Source organism: Mus musculus, chromosome 13, assembly GCF_000001635.26.
Source record: "Mus musculus strain C57BL/6J chromosome 13, GRCm38.p6 C57BL/6J".
In the NCBI taxonomy this organism is placed as follows: domain Eukaryota; kingdom Metazoa; phylum Chordata; class Mammalia; order Rodentia; family Muridae; genus Mus; species Mus musculus.
Genome location: NC_000079.6, coordinates 14,504,758 through 14,531,595, shown reverse-complemented (window position 1 = coordinate 14,531,595; position 26,838 = coordinate 14,504,758). Strand labels below are relative to the sequence as shown.

General features: G+C 39.5%; 1 protein-coding gene and 1 long non-coding RNA gene across 14 annotated transcripts in view; one reads left to right on the top strand and one right to left on the bottom strand.

Annotated features, from left to right (window-relative positions):
* Nucleotides 1–7,095: 7,095 nt before the first annotated feature.
* On the bottom strand, nucleotides 7,096–9,001 carry Gm30893. Of its 3 annotated transcripts, none has more exons than XR_382090.4 (2): nucleotides 8,913–9,001; nucleotides 7,096–8,047 (listed from the first exon to the last, which is right to left on the bottom strand). It is a non-coding gene; the product is annotated as a predicted gene, 30893 (long non-coding RNA). The 3 variants fall into 3 exon arrangements; XR_382087.1 differs by having other exon boundaries at nucleotides 7,096–8,222; nucleotides 8,853–8,939; XR_382089.2 differs by having other exon boundaries at nucleotides 8,853–8,932.
* Hecw1 (HECT, C2 and WW domain containing E3 ubiquitin protein ligase 1) overlaps nucleotides 8,307–26,838 on the top strand; it is a 296,852-nt gene continuing 278,320 nt past the window's right edge. For 4 of the 11 annotated variants that reach the window (XM_006516816.4, XM_006516813.4, XM_006516815.4 and 1 more), the window contains exon 1: nucleotides 8,307–8,772. In XM_006516816.4, the coding sequence (XP_006516879.1) occupies nucleotides 8,743–8,772 (30 nt within the window). In that variant the 5' untranslated portion in view covers nucleotides 8,307–8,742. Of the gene's footprint in view, nucleotides 8,773–9,076; nucleotides 10,166–26,838 lie in introns of those variants that run through there. The other 7 variants (XM_017315650.2, XM_017315649.2, XM_006516810.4 and 4 more) reach the window with 4 other exon arrangements.

The following is a 26,838-nucleotide window of genomic DNA, read 5'->3' as shown; positions in this document are numbered from 1 at the left end:
GGTGGGTCAGATAATACAGTGCTTATCATGGGCACCTCAGGTAACATGTTAAATTGGTGGCAAATTACCCAATATTCACTTTATATTATATGCCCAATAGCATACCAAGAGCTGCTTCTCAAAAGGAGAATAGTTGTCCTTACCTAGTTGATGGTGATGGTAGAGATTTGCTCTAAAATCACAAGAGTCTCATCTGTAATTCACCTAAATGAGCCTTCCAAAAGTTCCAAACAACATCCATATCTACCACTAACACCTCAAGTACTATAGGGTCTACTGAATCATATGATCCAAGTGGTAGAATAGCCTGCAGAACATTCTGAGCCTTTTATAGAACCTTTTCCTGTTCTAGGTCTCACTCAGCACTATCGGCTTTCCAAGTTACATGAGATATGGACTGGAGTTAATACATTCAAGTAAGGGATATATTATTTCCAGAATCCAAATGGGCCCACTAAATATTGTGCTTCTTTCTTGGTGTTAAAGCAGGCCATGTCTGATAATTCATCCTTTATCTTAGAGGAATATTTTTATATGTCCTACACCACTAACCTAAAATTTTCACTGTGGGAGAAGGCCTCTGAATTTTGGTTAAAATTTATTTCCCATCCTCTGATGCGTATCTCTCTATAGAAATCTATTGTTACCAATAAGCACAAAGTGATTGGTACCTCTTGCTCACTTGGTCTAGTCAGCAGAATGCCATCAACATAGTAGGCCAGTAGGTTATTACATAAAAGAGACAGATAATTATAATTCTTCAAACTAAATTTTGATACAGGGCTGGAGAGTTCATAGATCCTTGTTGTAAAACTATTCAGTTAGACTACTAGATAGGTCAGCTGAAAGAAAATTGTTTCTGGTGATTCTTATGGACAAATGTCAAAGGGGAGGTGGATTTGGTAGAACAATGACAATATGCTCAACTCTTGATACTATATCTAATATGATAGCTGAAATCAAAGTCACTGCTTGATAAAGTTTTCAGTAGTCAACTGTCATTCTCTGTGATCCACCCATCTTTTTCAGAGGCCAGAAAGGAATTAAAGAAAGATGTGATAGGAACTACCACTGCTGCGTCATTACATTCTTGGTGGTGGCACTGATTTCTGTAATTCCTCCAGAGATGCCATATTGGTTTGGGTTCACCATTTTTTTATGAAGAGGCAACTCTAATGACTTTCACATGCCATTTTCACCCATAATATCTCTTGCTACACAAACTAACTTTTATTCCAATTATATTTTATGGAGGCAGAGAAATAATCATAGAATAAGTCCCTGTACTCATTGGACCCACTGTATTTTAGCCTTCAGCAAAACCTTCATGAATCCCTTCCTCAGGGGTAGCTGGCCTTCCCTTCATTCAAGTGGTAATCTGGGTCTGCAAATCGGCTTATGTCGAGAAAATGGTTCACAAGCCAAAATTTCTCCTTGCTATGATCCAATTTATCCCCTCTCTCATTTGTTTGAGATTATTTTTTTCCTGCTGATACAGATCAAACAAAAATGTAGCAGGCTTTATATCTATTTCAGCCCTGAAAATAGCAGATCAATTATTCACAAAAATGTACAAGTCCTGCCTCCCTAAAAATCATTTGCCTATGCTGCCTATTATGGGTCAGGCCATTGTAGACATCACTTTGCCTGTGCTGCCCTTTAGGATAACTATGTTCACCTTGCCTTTGGCAATTCAGTGCTGCCACCTGGCCCCTGCTACTCTTTGGCCCAATTAAACACATTGCATTTAAGTCATCCAACTGAGAAGCAACATCTCTGACCCTAAGGTTTGGCACAAGGAAAGAAGCAATGACCAAGCTCTTCAAGTGTGCTGGTGCCTCTCTCACCATTTTGTGACTTAGAGCATTAGTGAAGGGTATGTCCTCTGGGCCTTCCTGGAGGATTAGGCTTTGCAGAGCACATCCACTCTAGAATTACAATTTCCCTGTTCTTTAAATAATGGATCTAGAGACAACTTTGGGCCCTGAGCTATATCACTATTGCTCTTCCTAAAATCTTCATCAGGCTGTCACTGTCGGTTCCAGAGACAATGAGTAAATAATTTTTCCATGCAAAAGTGAACAGGAATTATTGCAGTGGGTAGGGGTAGCAATGCATCCTCTGCTAAGGGTGGAGAGACTATTTGTCAGGTAAGATAAAGTCTTTAGAATTGGAGGCCTCTAGATCTTTCTTCGAACTCTTAAGAGCCCTCCTACAGATCTTGATCCCAAGTTTCAGGATCCCACTACTCACCAATCAATGCCTTTATTTTAACCCCTGACACTCTCCAAGGATGAAACCTGAATTTTCACTGTAGATCGGCATAGATTTGGTTTTCTATAACATGATCTTTGTGGCTGCTGGAGAGAAGATGCTCTCTCAGGGCATACTTCATCTGAGTAAAGGAACCTAGACCTAGAAACAGAAATATGATGTGTATTCACTTATAAGTGGGTATTAGCTGTTAGGTAGATGATAATCAAGCTACAATTCACAGACCCAGAGAAGTTATGTAAAGAGGAGGATTCTGGGGGTCAGGGGCATGGCATATGGATATTCTTGGGAAGGGGAAATAGAGTAGATTTTCTGGGTGGACTCAGGGTTTGTGGGGACTGGAGAGGGAGTGATCAGGTGGGGTGGATGGAGACGGAGAGTGTGGGATGAGGCAGCTGAAACTGGGGGGTATGTTGGTTGCAGTGTGGAAACCTAATACAGTAGAAACTTCCTGGACTCTGTGAGGGCAACCCCAGTGAGGACTCCTAGTAATGATGTTTAGGAAGTCTGGATTGGTCATCTTTTGTAGCCAGACAAGGCTTCCTGTGGTAGGACTGGGTTGCATTCAGTTGAATTGCTGGCTGAGGAAGTCCTGTTTCGAATGTCTAAACAACTCAGTTTGATCCTAGGACAGAGGGCCACTCTCTGAAAACTGACAGTGGTGCCCCATTGCAGAGAACAACACCCACACAACTTGTTGAATGTAGAGAGGAGTAGTTTTGAGGCTTTCTTTAGGTAAACTAGAATGCAGATGTGTCTGGTGGGCTTCACTTAATGGCTAAGAATTTTTCACAGAAAATGGGGTAAATAGAAAGTTTAAGTTTATTCTCCCTTATTTGAGGTTGTAAGACCTATGCTATCCCAAGATATAAGTTACAACTTGCCAAATGCATGAAATTCAAGAAGAACGAAGACCAAAGTGTGGACACTTTACCCTTTCTTAGAAATGGGAACAAAACACCCATAGAAGGAGTTACAGAGACAAAATTTGGAGCTGTGACGAAAAGATGGACCATCTAGTGACTGCCATATGCAGGGATCCATCCCATAATCAGCTTCCAAATGCTGACACCATTGCATACACTAGCAAGATTTCGCTGAAAGGACCCAGTTATAGCTCTCTCTTGTGAGACTATGCCGGGGCCTAGCAAACACAGAAGTGGATGATCACAGTCAGCTATTGGATGGGTCACACGGCCCCTAATGGAGGAGCTAGAGAAATTACCCAAGGAGCTATAGGGAACTGCAACCCTATAGGTGGAACAACAATATGAACTAACCAGTACCCGGGAGCTCTTGACTCTAGCTGCATATGTATCAAAAGATGGCCTAGTCGGCCATCACTGCAAAGAGAGGCCCATTGGACTTGCAAACTTTATATGCCCCAGTACAGGGGAATGCCAGGGCCAAAAAGGGGGAGTGGGTGGGTAGGGGATTGGGGGGGTGGGTATGGGGGACCTTTGGGATAGCATTGAAAATGTAAATGAGGAAAATACCTAATAAAAAATATTGTAACACACACACAAAAAAAAGTTTAAGTTTATTCTCCCTTATTTGAGGTTGTAAGACCTATGCTAGATTCTAGAGGTTGGTACATGTATGATATCCCAAGAGCACACATCTCACCCCTTTCTATAAGAGCTGCATTCATTAGACTACTGCCCAATAACCTTCATCATCGTGTCTCTTTGTTTCCAATAATACCATTATTCTTTAGCCAGTTCTCCAGTTATCTCAGCACCCAGAGCCCTTTGTGTTATGACCTTTCAACTAGTCCAGTCAAGAGTTTGAATTTCTTTACACTTGAATCTTCACTGGCTTTAGCCAACAAATGAAAGTGACAAAGTGCTAGATTTGAGACCTCTCTCAGAAGCACCCCTTCTCTCTTATATTTCCCCCCTCTCTTCCTGTCCCTCATCCTTAACCATTACTCAAATCTTGTTCAAGTTGTCCCAACTTCTGTGAGTTCACACATGCAGCTGTCTGTGATGTCGAAAGGATTCTTTTTCCTTTCGGTCATCTACCATCTACCATTCTTTCAGGCCTTTCTTTTTTGATGATTGGTGAGATAGCTGTGAACTCCAATAGCTGCAATAATGACGGGCACAACACAACATGTGTATTGGTGTAATAGTGGTATGAGCATCATAGGAGTAACTAAAAATATTCTGATTAGATTTCCTCATACACAGGATGTAACTCATACCTGGCACCATTTTTGGGTCAAGAACCTATGGCTAGGGGCTGGTGAGATGGCTCAGTGGGTAAGAGCACCCGACTGCTCTTCTGAAGGTCCGGAGTTCAAATCCCAGCAACCACATGGTGGCTCACAACCACCTGTAATGAGATCTGACTCTCTCTTCTGGAGTGTCGGAAGACAGCTACAGTGTACTTACATATAATAAAAAAAAAAAAAAAAAAAAAAAAGAAGTAATATTAAAAAAAAAAAAAAAGAACCTATGGCTAGGCAGGTCACAGGCCCCAAAGGAGAGCATACTACTATTGTGCTGTTAAATAGATTTTTTTGTTTGTTTTGTTTTTTGTTTTGTTTTGTTTTGTTTTGTTTTGAGATAGGGTTTCTCTGTGTAGCCCTGGCTGTCCTGGAACTCACTTTGTAGACCAGGCTGGCCTCGAACTCAGAAATCCGCCTGCCTCTGCCTCCCAAGTGCTGGGATTAAAGGCATGCGCCACCAGCCCGGCTTAAATATATGTTTAATAGGCATTAAACTGACTCCTTATGACTTAGTATACCCAGAGATGAAATTGTCTCTCAACCCTCATCAGAGAAGCTTAAATTTGCATAGAGGAAGATTTAACACAGAGACACACAGCTGGCCAAAATGCATGGAATAAGAGACTGAAATGTTCGGCCTTAAATGGAATATGAATATTGCACCCTTCCTTATATATATTTAATATCTAGCTTTTCTCAAAAACACTTTTAAGTTTTACTTAGTTGTACCTTAGCTTTGTGAGGACTCCTTTTTGCGGGTGATGGATTTCTTAGTTCATAATTTCCTGTTGCTTTTGTCTTGTACTTTTTAATAAGTATTTTGATGAGAAAGTAAAGGAAAATTAACCAGCTGACATCCTAATCTAACTCTTCCATTATGAGCATATCTTAATATTCTAAAAATATTGGGTTTTCAATAAGCTTCTCTCTACAAACGTGTATTTTCATAGATCTTTCTAGTTTCCCCAGTTAGTGTAATTGTTTCTATCACACTGACAACACACCCTTGACAATATGATAGTAATTATACCACATTTTCTTAAATTTAATATTAGCATAAATATTTAACAAGTTTAGATTGTCTATCATAAGATGTTAAATAATAAATTATTTTGTTAATAAATAAAATAAATATATACACAAGAAGTAAGACAGCCAATAAGATAAAGAGGAAATATTGAAAGCGGTAAATAAAGGTCCCTCAGGTCACAGCAAATATAACTGCTTATATTGACAATTCAGGAAATCTCTGCATAAGATTCCTAAGACTAAAAAAACAGTATTAAGTCAAATCCCAAGAAAAAATACAGACATCCATTTATTTTTATCCATGTCTGCACTGAATAAAACTATCAATCCTATTTTTGTTTTAAAATAAGATTTAATTATTTTTATTATTTGTCTATGAGTATTTGCCTGTATCTGACTACATTAACAATACCAGTGTCTTGCACCCTCAAAGGGCAGAAGAGGGCATTGTTCCCCCTGGAATGTCATATGAAGGCCAGGGAAAGAACGGCTAAAGATGATGACCTAGAGCTATAGAAATGTTCTGTCCTGCATCACCTTTTCCTTTTCATAGAAAACAAAGATACTGACTCTGGCTATTTGTTCTACCTGTTAAGCTGTGATGCTATCCCTGTACTCGCAGATAAGTGTAGCTCTCACCAGTTATCAAATGAGCTTCTTTTCCAGAGTTCATTACTAGAGTCACACCTAGTCAAAATGCACAGCAGATCTGGACTGTGGGCTGCCCCGCCTCAGTTGTATCTACAACACAAGCTACATCTGAGGCTCAGGGAACACCAGGGAAGAAAATGTAGAAAGATTGTAGGAATAGGGAGACCAGGAAATCAATCCACTGCAAGATAGTGTTTTCTAAAGATGGCCAGGAAGCCACACACATGACGTTTAACAATGTGGCTGCTTAAATAAGACCCCAAAAATGACAGGACCAGGTGACAAGCTAACATAGGTGGGGATATTGTGCAGTAAACCAACACTAGATGAAGATGAAGAGCTACAGGCAATTAAAGGCTGCTGAAAGAATGAATCCTTTCCAGGGATGAACCCCTAAATGAGTATCCAGTCCCAGTAAAACACACTAGTAACACTAAACAGACTGAGTGCGTGTGATAAAGAAATTTCAAGGAAATAGGAGGTATGAATGAGAGGGGTTGGAGGGAAAGGAGGTGGGTGATATAATTATATTTTAATTAATTAAAAATTCTAAAATTACAAAAGGTGTGAAACTTGTGCCCTTTTCCTTTGGTAGAAAAAGAAATAGAAAAGAAGAAAGTGCCTAGAGGAAAATAAAGCATACCTCAGGATTGTTGCACCAACACACTGAGAGATGCTGACTTATCAAGCTATCCTCATGACATAACAGGAAGAAAATCTCTTTGAGCCAAATAGATGCAGCAACACTGAAAATCAGACTGAACAACTTAACAATTAATTGAGGTGAATAAGCATTCTTTGTGGCAGTTTGTTGGAATTGTGTCTTCAGAAATCTTTAATATTAGTTTATACAAGAGACTTTTGTTGATTTACTTGTTTTTCTTCCAAATTTCTGGTTGGTATTATCATTTGGTTGATTCTGGTGTTTATTGTTGCACCTCAGCCAAGTCCATTCTTGGAGGTTTTCTTCATACCAAAGCTCATCTGTCAAATCTGGTGAAATGTGTGCTCAGGGTTCTGTGTGGCTTTTGAGATATGGTTTGAAAAACAGACAGCGTTGAACTCATCTGGTGGGAAAATCAGATTCCTGCCAGACAGAGGGAAATGTCCATTGAGAAATCACTGGGCACCTGAAGTGACGAGCGCAGGCTGGAAGGGAGGTGCTCCCGGGGGAGGGAGGAGGGTGGGAATTGAGGCTTCACTTGGTTTCCCGTGGTTTCCTCTTCTGTAAAGTTCTGCTGCAAGAGTGTAATCAGTGGCAAGAGGTGGGTCAACAAGAAGAACACCAGTGAGAAGCCATCTGTCTTATTGTTATAAATGGAGATATATCCAATCAGCTCTTCAAGAAAAGGTTCTGGAGCTAGAGGTATTACCAGGGTGACTAAGAGGAATTACCAGGCATTACTAAGTATAGTAAGAATACTAGGGTGTTCCCTGGGTAAGGGAAAAGGTACACCTCTAAGATGTGAAAAATAGTTTGCCTGGGGAGTGCCGGGCAGGAAAATAGGTAGAAATAAAAAGGCATTGTAAAAAACACAGAGTTGCGGATTATGGGGGTTGTGTGCTCAGAACCTTCGCACTTTGTGAACGTAGCAAGCCCAAATTAGACCAAATCAGTGGCCAGCATTTCACTTTCTTTTGCATCTTGGTCGGCTGGTCAAATAAAGATTTGCATTTTTCCTACTTCCATTTTACTATTTTGACAATGTGTACTGCTTAATACTAAACCTGCTTGGAAAGCTAAGCTTATCAACAATAGATACCTAGGGCGATTTACAAGCATGGCATTTGTGATCATAACGTTGTTTTGGGGGAACTTGCTGCGAAAATACTGGAGGATGCTGTGCAATGTATCTGCATCTGTGAAATGGACAAGTAAGGAAATTGAGGTGAGAACACCTGACACAGTGTACCTACCTAGAAGGTACTCATCCTTTCTGAACACAACATTTGCATGTACACAAAGGAACTGATGAACCGTGGCTGGTTCCAGATAAGCCTCGCGGACGCGTGCTAAGTGTTGGAAGGATAGGGCCTATAGTAACAAGAATATATATATATATATATATATATATATATATATATATATATACATATATACATACATATATATATATATATATACTAAAGGGGTGAGGAGGAGGGTGCGGGTGCGTGAGGCTGCAGGGCGGAGCACAGCCACAGAGAGCAAGCCTGGCTCCTGGTTGGTTCTCAAGTCTGGTTCCCACAGAGGAGCAGGCAGGAAGGGAGGGGATGCGGGAGGAAGGATAAAGCAATAAAGTGTGCTGCGTTGCCACGCACTGGGAGTCCTTGTTTGAGCCGCAACACCACGAGCCTCTGACCCAGAGGACCCCCTCCTGGCTCGCACAGGTTCACCAGTCGAGAGCTGCTCCAGCCGTGACGGTGGCTCTGACAATAGTTGGCTCAGGATACGAAGCAGCCAGAGCAAGGCAAAAGACGCTGATCGCCCAGGACTAGCAAACCAGGTCCTCAATGCCTGGCACCTATGCAAGCCACGTGCGACCCCCGGTTCTAACCTGCGTGCGGACCGGAGCATGATCTGTGCCCAGTTGGAGGCTGCCAAGGTAAGCAGACGCCACGCTCAGACCATCAGCCTCTCCTTCCCTGCCCTCTCCCCACCCCCTTTCTGGGGCGGCTTCCTCACCCTTGCGAAGCCCCTGCAGCGCACTGCCTCCAGAGAGCCGGGATCCACCCTTTTACCCACCCTCTCTTCTCCCGCGAGGTTCAATTGTTGACTTGGGGCGGGTCGCCGCCCAAGCCGGGCTGGCATCCCAAGGCTTGGGTACAGCCGGCAGATAGGGGCCCGAAGAGAAACAAAGAAGCCCCCAAACGGGTTCGCAGCGCCTCCTCCGCCCCTGGGCGCCCTCCCAGTGGCTAAGAGATGGCAGAGGAGGGGGCGGAGAGACCTACGTAATCCCCCTTTCCAGCCCACACCCACTCCTTGTGAACCAAGGCTTTTAGACAATTGTATCCCATGGTTTCTGCTCGAACTCTCTGTGCTCACTCAAAGGCTCCTGCAGCCGGCCGCCAGGTGCAGTCTACTGGGTGGTGACTGGATGGGAAGATGATCGGTGTGGGTGTTCCCCAGGCGACTCCCTATCTCTGGCCCGTTGTGCCTCTCATCTGGGCCTGCCACCTGAGTTTCAGCGGGAGCAGCTGGTCCTTTTGCCTACCCTACTGTTACCTGCACATAGGAAGAGAAAGGGGCGGAGGTTGGGGGCAGGCAAGGGGGCGCTGGGAAAGCCGCATCCGGTCCATTTTTGGCCGGAGATTCGACACATTCTCCCTACTTTACCAGGCCATGACAATGCAGCAAAATCCTAGAGCTCAAAGTGGCCCTCCATCCTCCACTCCAGGGCTTTCTGACAGCCTTGCAGCCTCAATTTCCCAGGCACTGGACTAATTTTGGGAGTGTGGATGTGTGGTCTGTTCATCTTGCGCACAGAGGCTGGACAGGGTAACTTCTTCCCTGCCAAATTCAGAACATGGGGGTAGGGAGGGGGTGTGGGGAGCTGGCAGAAAAACAGGCTGCAGAGATGTCCCAGCTTGCTGTGGTTCTGTCCACAGCTAGCCTCAGTCTGCATTGAGCTAACAGAAGATAGCATGCCGGGATATTCCTAGCTACTGAAGACATTTTTTTTTTTTTTGACGTTGCTGTAGTTTTTTAGGCTTACTTCTGGGATCTGCAGCAGTGGGAGTCTCCCTTGTTTTCCTTCTTTCTTTGAAAAGATAACTATGCTGTATTCAGCAGAAGTGGAGACTGGAAGAACAATATAGTTCAAAGATAAGGGGTGGCTTCTCTTTTCCTGGAATTTAAAAGGCGGTTTAGGAGGGTAGGTGCCTACCTGAAAAGACCAGCTTTAAAAGACCCCAGCGGTGCTGTTCCAAAGCTTCTCAAAGCAGGTGGCCAGATCTGCAGTTTCTCAACAGTGGGACTCTCCGGCTGTGGCTATCACGGTAATTCACTCTAGCGTGGGGATTCATTTTGAAAATGTGTTTTCCACTAAGAAGGGATTACAATCCACATGCCTACTCTAATATGAATGTGTGTGTGTGTGTGTTTGTAAAGACGTAGCTTGTGGCAGTTTTCCCTGTTGTCTGATCCCTCAGCTTGCTACCTCCTCTGGAATGTGGCACTGGTGAAGTGAAGAACTATTTTAAGTCCTAGACCAACAGGCAAATCGGGTCCGGAGGATTTCTTTTAAAAAAAATAGGTTCTGGTAGATCCACACTAGGATCCTGGTCTAGTGCAATTGGTTTCTTTGCAGAATGACAGATCTCTTTTTGTGGGGGGACAGATTTTCACGAAGACAGTTGCCTAAATTTATTCAGATTGTGACATTATTGACATGGTTCAGGAGGCCACATCCTGAGTTGGAGCAGCATATCATGCAGAGGGAATGCAGCTGCTGTTGTTCATGGATATGACAGCATCATCCACCTCTTCCTCCTTCACACTTTGCCTTTTAAAGATGAGCCTAGTGAGGCTTGGCCTTCCAGCTCTAGATAGGACTCTTAATGAACAAATACTTAACGGGCAAATGTAATCATTAGAAAAAACCTCTTAGTCTCAATCCCCAAGTGTAAAATGAGTTGGTCCAGTTAAGTCTACAGTTCCCTCTAGTTCTAGCTTTCTTTGCTAAGTGATTAAGGAGGCAAGAAAAGTTAGCCAGTTCAGGAAAGACAATTATACTCAAATAATGGAAGCAAACCACGGTTTTATTATAGACCTTATAATGTTTATTTCTTAAAAAAATTTTTAAGCTCCAACTTCAGCACTTCTCCTATAAGTGAAATGAACTGATGATTTAAAACAGATCAATTTTAGTCCACTAAAGAAAGAGGCTTCCCGGGGAGGGGAGCCGCGGAGCAGTGGAGACCGTGGAGTGCATTGTGTAACAGGTTCTCTTACTTTCAGCTTTAATTGCTCACTGATAATTGAGAATTAGTGTTTCCAGCTACTGAATTCTGTTTGCTTATTTCTAATGAAAGAGCACAGGTAGGAATTTTGTCCAGTGCAGTAATTAGCAATAGCATCAGGTTTACTGTCTCTGTCAGTGTTTGGTATTGCTCATAATGCTCACATGCTCACATTTGCTACTGTGATGATAATGACTGAGACAATGGTGTTTCTAAACAGGCAAATAGAGTTTTGTTTACTTTGGTAATTGTTAAAAGTTAGACATGAAGAGGCATTTAACCATTGACTCTAGCCTAGCTACACAAAACACCACATTTGAGCACTAATTTCCTTAAATGTTATGATCAAAATAATATCCTGGAATAGCAATACGTGCTGGGCATAGTTTACTGTTTCCCTATAGCCATTTCACCCACACAGCTAGGTTAGTACTGATCATACTGCAGTTATCTGAGTTGTGAATGCTGTAGCCTCCAGTTTAAATGTTGTTCTGAAAGCTCAGATCAAGGGCACTATCAAACTCACCTTTCATCCGCAGCACCTAGCACTTTGCCTGGTATGTGATCTGTAGTGGAGAATGTCTACTGAATGGATTTCAGGTCATGGGAATGTTCTGTAATTGTATAGACAGGAGGAAGGTGGGCATCTTCTGCCTCATGAGTCAGTTGGAAGAATCAGATGGGGTTATGTAAGATGCTTAATGGAAATGGTGAGGAAGTACTCAGATGCGGGCCTTCCAGCAGATGCCTCTGAGGGAGGCTTTCCTCCTCCCAAGAAAACAAACAAAACTGTGTAGAGAGGACATCAAAATGCAGTAGGGCCGGGAAAAGTTCTTTTTTTTTTTTCTTTTTTCTTTGAATGATCTGTATTTGTCTTTCTAGTTTGATGGAATTTATCTGGCCACTGCTTTGTTCTGTCCTAGCTTTGAAGGAAAATTGTTTGGCCCAAGTACTCTGTCCTCTGGCTTGTACTTAAACAGAAGACCAGAGTATTGCTGTCAGTTCTTCCTCAAGTCTACATTCTACTGTCTAGTCTTGCAAGGATGGCAGTCAGGTTTAGGAAATACTATGGACTGACCCATATTTGTACAAATCACATTTAACAACCATACATTGTATTTCTGAAATGACCAAGCAGTTAGAGACCAACATTTCCTGAGCCAGCTTCCTTTGATGGAATCTTCATGTATGAAGATTCTTAGACAGGTCTCACAGACATTGAGACTTCAGGAGAAATCACCCTGGGAAACTAGAAAAGCCCACTTCTGTGTACCCTTCCTGCTCAAAGCTCTGAGTGTTTTAAGTGACTGTTCTCTCAGTGACCTACTTTCTTCTTCTTCTTCTTCTTCTTCTTCTTCTTCTTCTTCTTCTTCTTCTTCTTCTTCTTCTTCTTCCTCTTCTCCTTCTTCTCCTTTTACTTCTCTTCCTTTTCCTTCTTCTTCTCTTTCCTCCTCCTTCCCCCACTTTTTCACCCACTCAGAGGATTTACTTTCTTCTTCTTTAAAAGTAAGAGATTTACCCAGACAATGCTACAGGTCACTTAGGAAACACAATTCTGAACTTACTTTATTCCATTGTGCAATCTCTAGGGTGAAAATAATTAATTGATAATCAAATTAACATTTTAAATTTATGTGTATTGTATGATGTTCCGGTGTAGAGTAACTTAAGGCCACTTGGGAGCACATGCAGTTTCTCTTGTAATCTGGTTGAACCTTCTGTTAACCCTATTCTCTATAGATACTTACAATAATTCTTTCTTAACTTTATAACTAAATATATTCTGTTAAAGAAAGGATGTTCTTTATGTTTCTTGTTTCTAGAGTATAGCAATAAAAGGTGTAAAATTTCAGAGATATTTAGAATTTCAGGATTTGATAGTCAAGGCTTGGCTTTCATCACCATGGAGGGTGTTTTCTGAGTATTCCCTGATCAGAAGTGTTACTGAGGTTAACCCAAAACTTTCCCTTTTCTCTTTTTCATTTGCCCCCTGTACTTCTTGTCAACCTATTCTCTTGAAACAAACAACTCCCCCATTTTGAAAATGCACACCAGAGTAATACTAACACCCATCTCGTGGGCTAGATCCAAGAGTAATATTCCCACTCATCCTGTGGGCTACACCAAGGGAGGCATCAGAATCCCATGCCTTCCCATCTGTCTTACCCATTTCTGATTTCCAAGGTTTACTTATACACATTACCTTTCCAAATTAGGAGACTGTGAAGTGGAGAGGCAGATGGAGTCTTGGAGGATGTTGTATAAGTTAGGCTATGGTGTGGTGGAGAGACAGTTGGAGTCTTCAAGGATGTTGTAATATTTCTATATTTTCACAGACTTTCAACTTTACCTGAATCATAAGCTCTAGGCATTTGAGTCTTAAAAGCCTCTTTTAGATATTTTATGAACCGGAACAGCACATTGATGATTTTATATATCCTATTCCATAATGCACATACATGGGGCTATTAGAAAGTGGCTATTGTGTCTTAAGGCTTGGGCACTGGAGGAGAAAATGACAAGTGATCCGTGTAAGATGTTGATAATACCATAGTTTATTGATGACATGCTGTAAAGACCACTAGATTCCTAAGTCACTGAATTTCTGTGGCAACAAGACATGAGCAATCTGAGCACTGTTTGGCCAAAAACCATACTTTTCTTTAATTATCAGCCTGAAGTTGAACGCACAAAGAACGGAAAAATAAAAATGTTGTGTGCAGATGGGCCCTGCTGGTGTTATCTACTTTCATGTGATATTTTTGGATGAATACAGTGGATGAAATTTAAGCCTGTATCGAGGGGAGGGAGGGGTGAGCTAGAGGAGGATACCATCTGTACTCATGATGGTGAGCACTATCATGGAAACTTCATTTGGGGTCTCTTTTATGTAGTTAGTGGAACAGATTTTTCATTTCACACTTTCTAGATATATTTGTATTGCACAGATGTCAGAGAAGTATCATGTGTGTGAAAGGAAAAAAAAAAGACCAAAATTTACTTCTATGACCAGGGATTATAATTCAATCACTTTGTCTTTAAATCAACACCTGTTCAAACTGCAAGAATGCTGTCTGCTTTTATTTTGTGGGGGTAGGGGGGAGGTTAAGCCAGAGAAGTTCAAGAAAACAGAAATCTTTATCCTATACATGATTAAAAGGCAGAGATTCGGATTAAGCAGGAAAAAAGATGGAGAGATGAAATAAAAGGCTATGCTTTGGGTGGATAAAACCTATCAACAATTCATCATTTGTCGTCGTCATCCAAGGCCTGCTGAGATGACTGCAGAGGTGCCACTGAGGAGGGCTGCTGTAGCTTAGTTAGTAGAGTGTTAGAGTGGTTGCCTAGGGTTCATGAGGTCCTAGGTTCCATCTCATCCTTACACAAACCAGGAGTGGCCTCACAAAAGCCTGCAATCTTAGTACTTGGAGGTGGGAGGCAGACACTGGAGGAACGAAAGTCAGTCTTGGTTACATAGGGAGTTCCAGGCTATCCCGGGCTACATGAGAACCTGTCTCAAAATCACAAGGGAAAACAAAACAAGAAAATACCACAGAGTGTGATCAGTAGGTTACTGGCCTGCAAAGGACTTGAGTTTTTCTTTGCTATAACCACATTCCCCTTCACCCCTGTGAGCAAGAATTTCTGGAAAGGAGTTGTGTCTGATGTGGAGATGTTGAAATGTTTCAGGTGCAGAGCCTAATTCAAATTTATGTTCAGAACTCAACCTCTGTGTTGTATCTGCCATTCTGTGACTAATAGATAAAGCCAAAACTACTATCCACTGACTAACATATAAAAACCTTTTGGAATGTATTAATGTAATAAAGCCCCATTTTTCATCAATCAGAGGGCTAAGAATTTTGTCAGATAGCTCTGAGATCTATAGCTGATCCTTCCTTCCATGTCTATAACCTGTCTCTCTTATATTTCCATAATGTATCTGAAAAATGTTTGATTTATAACTTTCTTTGTCCTGACACTATAAAAACTTCATGAAACTGTTTCCATGTTGGAAAAGGAATTGCGGGGGAGGGGAATCCGGGGGGGGGGGGGCAACCCAAATCTGTGATCCGTGGCTATGGTCACTCACATTTGGCTCCAAACTAAACTCTAACTCCCTGTAAGGTGACAACTGTGGTTTTGCACAGACAGTTATTGTACCCAGTATGGAATTCTGAGGGAATAATGCACCTCTCACAACAGGAGTCACCCAGATAGAAGCAAGGTACTGTCAAGGACCCATTCAGTGCAAGCCACTTGGAGTGCTTTTCCCTGGTAGATTGTTGGTGAGTTCTATCCACGGCTTTTTCAAACCTCCCTGGGGTTGGCTGATGGTCCATTTGTTTATTCTGAGCTGGTTATTTAAAGATCCTGTTTGATAGATACCTTTCTGATTTGGGTTTGCTTTCAAAGTTTACAGTATATTGTTTGCTTGCTTTGGAAGCATTTTGGTCTAGACATTTGGTATTGTTTGTTTGCTTGTTTGTTTGCTTGCTTACTTTCAGATTTCCAAAGTCATTCTGGATTCTTACTGGCTTATTTTCAGCCATGCTCCATTTTAAACCTTTGAAGACATTTTGGTTTCTGGTTTGGTGTCTTGGTTTTCTTTGCTTTTGGAGTGATTTACTACATTTTTCCTTTGTCTCTTGATACTATTCTGATCCCTGGTTGTGCCCCCTTTCATGTGGCTTTTCCTGCTTATTTCACATGTATCTTAGGAAACTGATGGAGTGCCTGACCATAAAGAAACAAATGATATGAGGCATTGTTCCCTGTAACCCAACAGAGTTGTCTGTGCCATGGCCTCATAGGGAAATCCAAAAATGCCTTTCTTCTGGGTCAAAGGGAACTTTAGTACTTATCTGGAAACACATAAGGCTTGATTACCCAGTGACCTTGAGCACATTCATGTTTTTATAAAGGATAACCCCAAGGCCCAGTGGAAGAGGGTGGAGGGTTCTGGTCCAAATTCACAAATTCAATTCTGATCCAGAATAGAAATTCCTAGCTAACATTGAGGTGCTTGCAAGTTTTCTTTTCAGGAGGAAGGGGGAAAATGGGGTGGTGGGTCAGAGGACATTAAGGTTTCCAGAATGAGGAAGTGTTTAGAGATAAACTACCATCTGGTACCCCAGGCAGCTTTCTGCACGTGACGATTACAAACTTTCAACCCACAAGAGTTTGGGGGAAAATGGGGAGGTTTAACCATAGATAATTTGGCTTTCCTGACTATCACCTGTGCCTTCTGTAATGATGATAGCATGGATTTGGAGATGGGAGTGTGTCAGTTGCTTTTCCTGTAATGTTCTGAAGAATAGGTGGACCTCTGGCCTCTGTATTTGTTACAGTCAAAACAGATACATTTAAACTCTGCATGTTTAACTTTATGGGAGAATATTTTTAAAAGTAGAAGCTGGAAAGATAGTTTATGGGTTAAGCGCATTGGTGGCTTTTCCATAGGACCCGGTTTGAGTCCTAGCACCCACATAGTAACTCAAAATCATCTGGAAATCTAGATGCCTATTCTGGCCTCCATGGGCACTGCATTCATGTGGCACACATACAAAACACCCGTACACACAAAATAATAAAACAATTTAAATAAACTGTCGACCTTTTAAAACTAGGTACACCTAGATTATAATTGTTTCATGTGTGTCTGTGATAACTGTTTTAATGCGTTGTTTGTGTCAAGAGAAATTTTTTAAAACTGTGACCATATCAGTTTTTTATAATTTATTTTTATGGTATGCTCAAAACATTATTTATGGCATGCCTAATCAAAATGCATGTGTGTATATATAAAATGTGGGTATTTTAGTAATTCTTGAGGAATATATACCATTTTATAAACTTGGTACTCTGAATATCTTAAAACTTTATAAAATCATATCTTTGGGTCTATCAACTATTTCAAAAAACTGAAAAGTACTTACTATTAATATAAAACAATAATCATTAGAGCCAGAAGATACATATTTTATTAAGCTATAAAATTTAAAGTAATATACATAGATTTGATAAGGTTTTCCTTCCAAAAGAGATTCTGAATTAATACACTAATTAAAAATTTATTCCACACGTGAATAATAGTCATGGGTAACATAAAATCATATATTTTCTTTTTCAAAAAATCTTTTTCTGCTTATTCTGTTTTTTTAAATTTGGTTATTTTACTTATTTATATTTCAAATGTTATCCCCCTTCTGTAGTTTCCCCTCTGCAAAGGCCCTATCCATCCCTATCCCCCTGTCTCTATGAGGGTGCTCCACCACCCCCAACACTCCTACCTCACTGCCCTAGCATTCCCCTGTGCTGAGACATCAAGCCTTCACAGGACTAAGGACCTCCCCTCCCATTGACCTCAGATAAGGCCATCCTCTGCTACATATGCAGCTAGAGCTATGTGTCCCTCCATGTGTATTCTTTGGTTGGGGGTTTAGTTCCTGGGAGCTGTGGCAAGGGGGGGGGTGTCTGGTTGGTTTGTTTTGTTGAAAACCCCTTGAACTCCTTCAATTCTTCCCCTAACTCCTCTATCAGGGTCCCATGCTCAGTCCAATTGTTGGCTGCAAACATCTGCATCAGGCTCTGGCACAGCCTCTCAGGAGACAGCTATATCAGGCTCCTGTCAGGAAGGACTTCTTGTCATCCCTAATAGTGTCTGGGTTTGATGGCTGCATATGGGATGGGCCATCTCCGGATGGCCTTTCCTTCAGTCTCTGCTCCATTCTTTGTCCCTGTATTTTCTTTAGACAGGATCAATTCTGGGTGAAAATTTTGAAGATGGGTAGGTGGCCCCATCCCTCAACTGGGGTCCATGCCTAACCTCTGGATATGGTCTCTACAGCTTCTGTCTCCTCTTTGTTGGGTATTTCAGCTAATATCATCCTCATCAGGTCCTGGGAGCTTCTTGCTTTCCTGGCATCTGAGACTTTCTGGTTGCTACCCCCCAGTTCACCATCCTCTTAAAAATTTAAATGTAGGGGCTAGAGAGATGGCTCAGCAGTTAAGAGCACTGACTGCTCTTCCAAAGGTCCTGAGTTCAAATCCCAGCAACCACATGGTGGCTCATAACCATCTGTAATGATATCTGATGCCCTCTTCTGGTGTGTCTAAAGACAGCTGCAATGTATTTACATATAATAATAAATGTTTTTTTAAAAATTAACTGTAAAAAAGGTTTTATTAAAGCCAGAGTATGTATAAAACAATAGATTTGTGTGTATACTAAAGATCATTGTATTACATTACCTTTTCACAATGAGGATTATTAAAGATATAAATAATCCCCCAAATAATAATGTGGAAAAAATCTCATGTTTTTTAAACATGTATGTATGATTGATTTTATATATATATGCACTGTCTAAATGTGTTTGCTTTATATAATTAACTAAGTACTATATTGTCTTGTACATAAGTGTTCATATAAACTAAAGTTATTCAATTGACCAGGTTTCTATTGTTTCACTGTAAAAGTAAAAATTCAAAGGAACATGCTCCAACTCCAACTGCTACATAGATAAAGGGTGATTGCCTGCCCAGTAAACCAATTATGGGAATACAGTTCTGACCTTTGTCTCATTGTGCTTCCATAAGATGATTTATATTACCTGAGAATATAAGTTAATTTAAAAAGATGCTACTTCTGCTCCACAGTGCATTTTTTTTCTATTGGATAATTGACCTCCTTTGAGACACTAAACTCTTTGTTCCAGAGAACAAGAGGTTAGCTTATCTCTGTGCTTTTAGGTGTGTTTTGTATGTGTGTGTGCAAATATGTATATACATATATATGTATGTATAATTTTACATTATAAGAATTTTAAGGATACATTTGACTACTATTGCCTCTTTGAAAACAAACAAATGAACAAACTTACAAGGTTCATTTCTCAACCAAATCTGGGTAAGATACATCTCTAAACATCCCCTCCCCTGCTTCCTGTGATCATTTTTTAAAAACCTACTTCAAGGTTAACCAGGCCATTTTAAAATTTATATATACTCCTAAAATCTTATATCATAGTAATATAGTTTGGGCAATTTTCCATTTCTGTATTCTAGCTTAAAATAAAAAAAGCCAAACGTTTAGATACAATGCTTGTTCAATGATTTACATACATATTACAAAGATAAACAGATGGCTCAAAGGAATAAAGTAAAAATAATGTCAAACTGCTTTGGATACATCATTTTCAAAAGTCTAGTTTTTAAACTGACAAAAAGTTTACTTTAAATCTTCCAAAAGACGATATGGGGTACCTGGGGTACCTATATTTTAAATCCAGTTTCTTACAACCAAAGAAACCAACTTCTCCTATTAAAAACATATATACTATATTATATTTAAATTAAAATATATACATGAATAAGCACATATAAGCTGGATCTAACCATTTTTCTTACTATGAAGACAACAAATCCAGAACTGTAAATGGTTCTATAGCACACTCTTATGTTTGAGAAGCTAGCATTGACTCCATTCACCCTTCCTAGAGGCACCCAAAGAGTTGGTGGAATCACCTTATCCAAACTATACACAACACGTCAGCCCCCATTGACAACATTCATAATGTCTTGTGTGTTAAATACTGTTTCTTCATTACATTAGTGTCTAAGGTGTCCTTTTGTACCACTAGATGGGTCTTCTATGGCGAATATTTGTAAATTTCTAATGAAAGGAAATAGAGTAGTACAATGACTCCTTCTGAGCTCAATTTCTGTTTCTGATCATTAAAATGAAAGCTATGATTTGGTTATGCCTAAAAGGATATAAAATTCTGATTTTAACAAGTTTGATTTCTTGTTTCTATCACTACTATTACTATTTTGGTCCACTAAAACAACAATCTTGTTTTAAAAAGAAGGTTTTAAAGAATTCTATATTGTTACCTAATTTGTTCTATAATGTGGCTTTCCATTTGCTGTTACAAAATAAATCTTGTATAATACCAATATAATAAAACAAATAAAGTCAGTATCCATGGAGTAGAGCTGTAATAATTTAACTATTGAAGATAAATATTTCCTAAATTTATGGCTACCCACTCTACATGAGCTTATAACTATGAGGTCCAAATTGACAAAAGAAAAAACTAAATTAAAAAGACAGAGCAGGGCGGGGGAAGGGTATAGGGAACTTTCAGGATAGCATTTGAAATATATATAAAGAAAATATCTAATAAAAATATTATAAAATAAAAAAAGAAAAGAGTAGATTTATTTAAATATTCTAACTATAAATAAGGTAGTTCATATAGTACAAACACCTGTAAATTCAGGGGTAATGTATAGTTAAACTAGGTTTTTATTAAAAAGTGTGTAAATTTTGGCTGTTTAAAAAATGCATATTTCCTTTACATATTACCTTCAGCCTAAACAGTGCTCATGATTATCTTAAGTATAATAATCCTATTTTAAATCACATGTAAGTATTATATCAGATAGAGCAGATGAGAAAACAACAGACAGACCTGTATCACTGTGATAGTAGTGTTGATATAATCCAGGAGGTTTTTCCTTGATGGTTTTACCAGCTATTTCTTCCTCCTAAAAGACATTGTCTTCCCTAATTCCCAGCCTTATCTACATCAGATTCTGGGAATGAGCCTTCCTAGCTATATGGGACACTATGTCATACAATTTTAAAACAACATGTGCCCCCTGCAAATCACAGAATGTGATTGGTTCTGGAACTCAGAATGAGAGCTACGGAAGAAACAAAACTGTCTCTACAAAAGCTGTTTTAAGCTGTGCTGCAAAGGCTGCTGATAAAGAGAGGCTGGAGTGTTCTAGGCCCGGAATTCACTTGTGTAGAGCTTTCTTTCCACGTATTCCTTGCTCATCTTTGTATTGAAGGAAAAATATGAGAAAAACAGTGAATTTTACTTGGGGCAGGGTTTGGTACAGGAAGAGATGGAGGGAGAGGGATGTCTGAAAATCCACAAGGTATTATATTAGTGCTTGTTTATCTAAAATATTACATTAGTATATATATATATGTATATATATATATACATATACATATATATATATATATATATGCAGTGTAGAAATTTTTATCAGATTTTTGTTGACAGTGCTCTCCCCAATAGCCATAGATCATCTATTGTGTAGTGAGACTTTTTTCCTGGGAGATTCGAGACACGTATCTACTGAGATCAGAAAGGGAGCCTACAACAGACCTAAGTAGAGATTCCAACTTGGTAAGCCAATGAGTTTTATTGGGATTACTTAAAAAAAAAAAAATAGGAGCAGCTGTATCATCAAATCCCACCACCACACTTCATAAAAAGCTAGAAAACTCAGGGCAAACTGCACAGCCTGAAGGCAACTGAACAGCTAGCAAACATCCTTTCCAGTGGGCTTAGCTAGGCTTTGTTTCTCCTAAGCAGCGTGTCTGGTCTCTGCTTCTTTCCAGCTCTAAAGTGAGAATCAGTTGGCATCAAAATCATCTGGTTCCAATTTCAGCAGGTCAGTGCAGTGTTCTTTAGTAACAATGGTAAAGGAAGAAGTGTGGGAGAAGCTGGGACATGGGAAAGAATATAAAAAAGTATTGAATTTTCAAAAAGTAAATATAAACATCAAAAAATAACAAGAAAAACAGCATGCTAGAACAATTTGTTTTGAGAAAAATCATACAATTTATTTTAATCATATTTTTACCCCAATCACACCCAGAATTTTATTTTATATTTTATATATATAATTTATTTTATATTTATTATTAAATATATATATTATTAAATATATAATATAATATATTATTATTAAAATTTATATATTATATTATATATTTTATATAAAATATATTTATATTTTATATTTTAATCATATTTTCACCCCAATTACACCCAGAATCTCATCACATCCTTACCCACACAATTTGATGTTCTCTTTATTTTTAAAAAATACTAAAAATAAACCCAAGAAACAAACAAAGAAAAAGGGGGGTATCAAAACAAACCAAAAACCAATAAAACAAAACAAAACAAAAAAGCAAATTGAAACAAAGTCCCCCTAAAATACCACTGAGTTTTTTTTGTGTTATCAGCTACTCCTGGAAGGCAGAATACCCTGAGGTGTGCTTGATATGTGAAGGGAGACTTCATTAAAGAAAACTGATTTTCCCTTTGTCAATGTGTATCAATTACAGTTAGCTTCTTGGTAAGTGGTGGGAAACTATATCTGCTTCTCCATCTCAGTGCTGGGATCTCATCTGGCTTGAGCCAGTGCAGGCCTTGTATATGCTATAAAAATATAGTTAGTTCATATTTTCACCAGGCCTGTTTTGTCTGGAATACACTGCTTCCTTTAAGTCAAGCATTAGTTAAATGGAAATTAGTTCTTCCATTTCCTCTACCACATTGATCCCAGAATCATGAGGGGTTTGATGAAAATATCTCATTTAGAACTGAGTATTCCAAAGTCTCCCACTTGCTGCAGTGTCCAGCTGCTGTATTAGCCCTGATATAGTCAAGAAGATGCTTCTCTGATATGTGCTGAGGGAGTCCCCGATCTATGGGTAAAGCAGCATAGCATTAAGAGTAATTTTACTGCTAAAAAGTTTCTTTAGCAGAGTAATAGTAATAGGTTTTTCCCTAGGCCCATGACCTATCTGGTTTCAGGTTCTAGGATACTTTAGCAGTGTCACTTATGGGTATTATCTTATGGAGTGGGCCTTAATTTAATCAGAAAGTTGGTTACTCCCATAGCAAGTGTGCCACTATCGATCCAGCGTAAATCTTCTAGATAGACACCAGCTGAACTAACCCATGTTCAATGATGTAAGCAAGTATTATTTCCAGTGGTAAGGCAGTATCTCTTAAAGGAACTTTGAAATATTTTCCATATTTTCTATAATAATGTAAAATGTATCTTTGTTAAAAGCATAATGTTAGATCCTGGTATAAGATCTTTGGGGAAAATAGTGAAATTAACCTTTTATTTTCATCTTTTTCCCAAGAGAGAAGAAAGATATTGCTATTTATGTGTGTGTGTGTATATATATATGTATATATATATATATATATATATACATGCTTATATATAATTACATATGCTTATACTTTATTGATGCATGTAGTAAATGCTATGGATGTTTTAAGCTTCTAAAGATAAATTTGACCAAGGGATTCCTGGGTCACAAATCTAATTAAGAATTATTATATGGTCATCATCCTGAGTGAGGTAACACAATCACAAAGGAACTCACACAATATGTACTCACTGATAAGTGGATATTAGCCCAAAACTTAGGATACCCAAGATATAAGATACAATTTGCTAAACGCATGAAACTCAAGAAGAATGAAGACCAAAGTGTGGACACTGTGCCCCTTCTTAGAATTGGGAACAAAACACCTATGGAAGGAATTACAGAGACAAAGTTTGGAGCTAAGACGAAAGGATGGACCATCTAGAGACTGCCATATCCAGGGATCCACCCCATAATCAGCTTCCAAAAGCTGACACCATTGCATACACTAGCAAGATTTTGCTGAAAGGACCCAGATATAGCTGTCTCTTGTGAGACTAGACCGGGGCCTAGCAAACACAGAAGTGGATGCTCACAGTCAGCTATTGGATGGATCACAGGGCTCCCAATGGAGGAGCTAGAGAAAGTACCCAAGGAGCTAAAGGGATCTGCAATCCTATAGGTGGAACAACATTATGAACTAACCAGTACCCCGGAGCTCTTGACTCTAGCTGCATATGTATCAAAAGATGGCCTAGTCGGCCATCACTGGAAAGAGAGGCCCATTGGATACACAAACTTTATATGCCCCAGTACAGGGGAACGCCAGGGCCAAAAACAAAAAAGGGAATGGGTGGGTAGGGAAGTGGGGGGGAGGGTATGGGGGAAGTTTTGGGATAGCATTGGAAATGTAATTGAGGAAAATACGTAATAAAAATATTTAAAAAAGAATTATTATATGTATATATATGTGCATCTTTAGCTAAACAATACACACATATACAAAGACCAGAGAAAAGGTTTGTGTCTACAAATTTTAAATAATGATTATTTAACAGGTAGAGGATATTTTTCTTTTTCCATAAATAGTATTTTGACTGCAATTGTTATTCTATGGCACAAATTTCCCCAAGATTTCATATTTATTAGCCTTTCTTTGCTAATCATGGGTTAGCCTAAAGACAGCCTAAACATTTTTTTCAATGATTTTGAATATTATGTTGAGTTATCTAGGCATTTGTTGCAGCTATCCTCCTTATCTGGATGTGAATTCCCATTTCCATCACACTTTCCTAACACGTTTAGTGTGTCAATTCTGTACCTTTATTATATTTATCTCGGGGATTTTATGGTATATCTGTTCCTTTCTTCCTCTACTTCCGCCCATTAAAATACTGCCTGAATTTAGGAATATTTACATCTTAAAATCTTGTGTCCTAGTCTTCCTTTTAAGTATAGTTATACGACATACTGAGATCATAGATATATTTGGGAATCAGTAGGCGGTGCCTCTGAAGAAGATCTGTAAGGGACCTGATTCATCTGGCAAGCTGTAGAACTTCTTAACTTTTCCACCATATTAGATATGAAATCTTATTGTGGTGACTAGACTGCTAAGAGCCATTTTGTAATCTGAGGAAGAGAGCCAAACACGGAAGATGATGGATTCTAATGGCATCATCACATGCTGCCCTATCAGCTCACATTGTCCTAAAGGAGAAAGAAAAATAATGGCCTCTCTTGTGTAAGTAAACACTAGGATTTTGCTTGGTCCCACAGAAAGCTGCTCAGATAAAGGGCAAAGGGAAAGCACTTGTCTGCAGCCATTGCCTCTGTATGCATCACTTTTTCTTTGTGTTCTCAGGCTTTTGGTTGTTGTTTTTTTTCCTTTTCTATAGCTCTAAGTTCATTTTCACTTCAGTTTTTAAAAATCTTGTTTCACTTTTATGTATTTATAATATTTTACTCAAGATATACAAGTATAATTTATACGGTTAAAAAAATTGGGGGTAGACTCTTTCCAAACTGCATTTTTCTGAATATTTGTCTTTGTACACTTATTTGATTGTTATTGATGACACTTCCTTCCATGAGCTCTTACGGGACAATAAAGCTAGTTTCTGTTGGGCAGGTGACCAGAGGGTACATATTTCTTCTGCTCTAGACCCACTGAAGAGTGGCCTTGCCAGTACTAGAGAGGCCTGATATTGATGAGAGGATAGGGTGAGCTGTCAAAATGTAGCAATTCAGTCCTTTGCCATTTATCTAGTGTAGTGGTTTGAATGAGTACCATCAGCTCATATGCTTGAAGACTTGGTCCTCAGTTGGTGGTATTGTTTGGGAAGGATTAAGGGGTGTGGCCTTGTTGGAGGAGGTGTGCCACTGGGAGAAGGCATTGAGGTTTCAAAAGACTATGGTCCCCAGTGTATTCTCTGCCTTTTGCTTGCAGACTGAGATGTGATCTCTCAGCTGTTGTTCCAGCCACCTGCTGCCATGTCTTCACTCTGCCACCCTGAATTCTAACTCTCTGGAAACATAAACCCAATTAAACTCTTTCTTTTATTAGTTACCTGCCTCTATCATTGTGTTTCATGCAATAGAAAATTGCATACATTTCTAACATCTAACCTACAGGATGAAATTGAAACCTACACAATAATGCACCAATGGTGGGCATGACCACACCTTGCCTGGGACCATGTAGATGAGCATATTTTTGACGCTCTTTTTAAACATTGATCTCACTTCAGGATCTATTGTTCATAGCAGTAGAAAAGAAACAGATACAACTAATAAGATTTATTTAAAATACAAATCTCCACAAGGTTGTATGTAGCCCCATTTTTGCCTGGAAATGAGAGGATGAAAGACTTTCAGGACTGGTCCTTTCTCCATTCCCAAGGGAGGTTAAGTTTAGTCTCAGAGCAGAGAACAGAGAGTGTCCTTGCCTGGTTCTCCTTCTTAAAATAGGTTGGGATTAAGATGCTCGTGCAACTCTTACCAGGTGTGGTAAGAGGCTACCTAGAAAAGAGAATTAGAAAGATGGGAGGGCTGTGTGGGAGTGGTAGCCACTTTCTGATAAGGAATGACCCTTTTCTTGGTTGCTCATCTGAAACAAGTGCATGCCACAGATGGCAGTTTCCACCTTTGTATTCTTTAAAAATTACCCACTCAACACATCAGAGGTTTGCTATTTAATGCACCCACAAAGCAACTAAAACATTCTTCTCATAGATCTTCAAAATATGGCTCTACATTTCCAGTCCCAGTGGGAACATTACAATTGTCCTCCCACCCAGGATTCTCTTGCTTTAACATTAAACCCACTGAGATTAAAAGGTGTTGCATGTGAAAATTTTATCATCTCAAGTTTGTGTTTGAAATCATATTTATGATGTTTCCTGGTAATCATATTCTGATTCTTCTATTTCTGAAAACTTGTAAACAGGTTGGAGTTAAGCAGCCTCCACACAGAGGATAATAAATGTCCATGAAGTTGCTCCAGAATTACACTTTCCAACCTTCCAGTAATCATTGATGTCTTTCTTTGCTCAAGATTTAAAAGTTAATGTCAGATTGTTATTGAAATTGAGGATCACAACCTGTGCTCCAATTAGTTCTGACTACCCCTGTCCTTAGTATGCCAATAAAGGAGTCAAATTAGTAGTGGAAAGCAGAAAAAGGAGATTTATTCAAGGTGACCACATTGACACAAGGGACAAAGAGA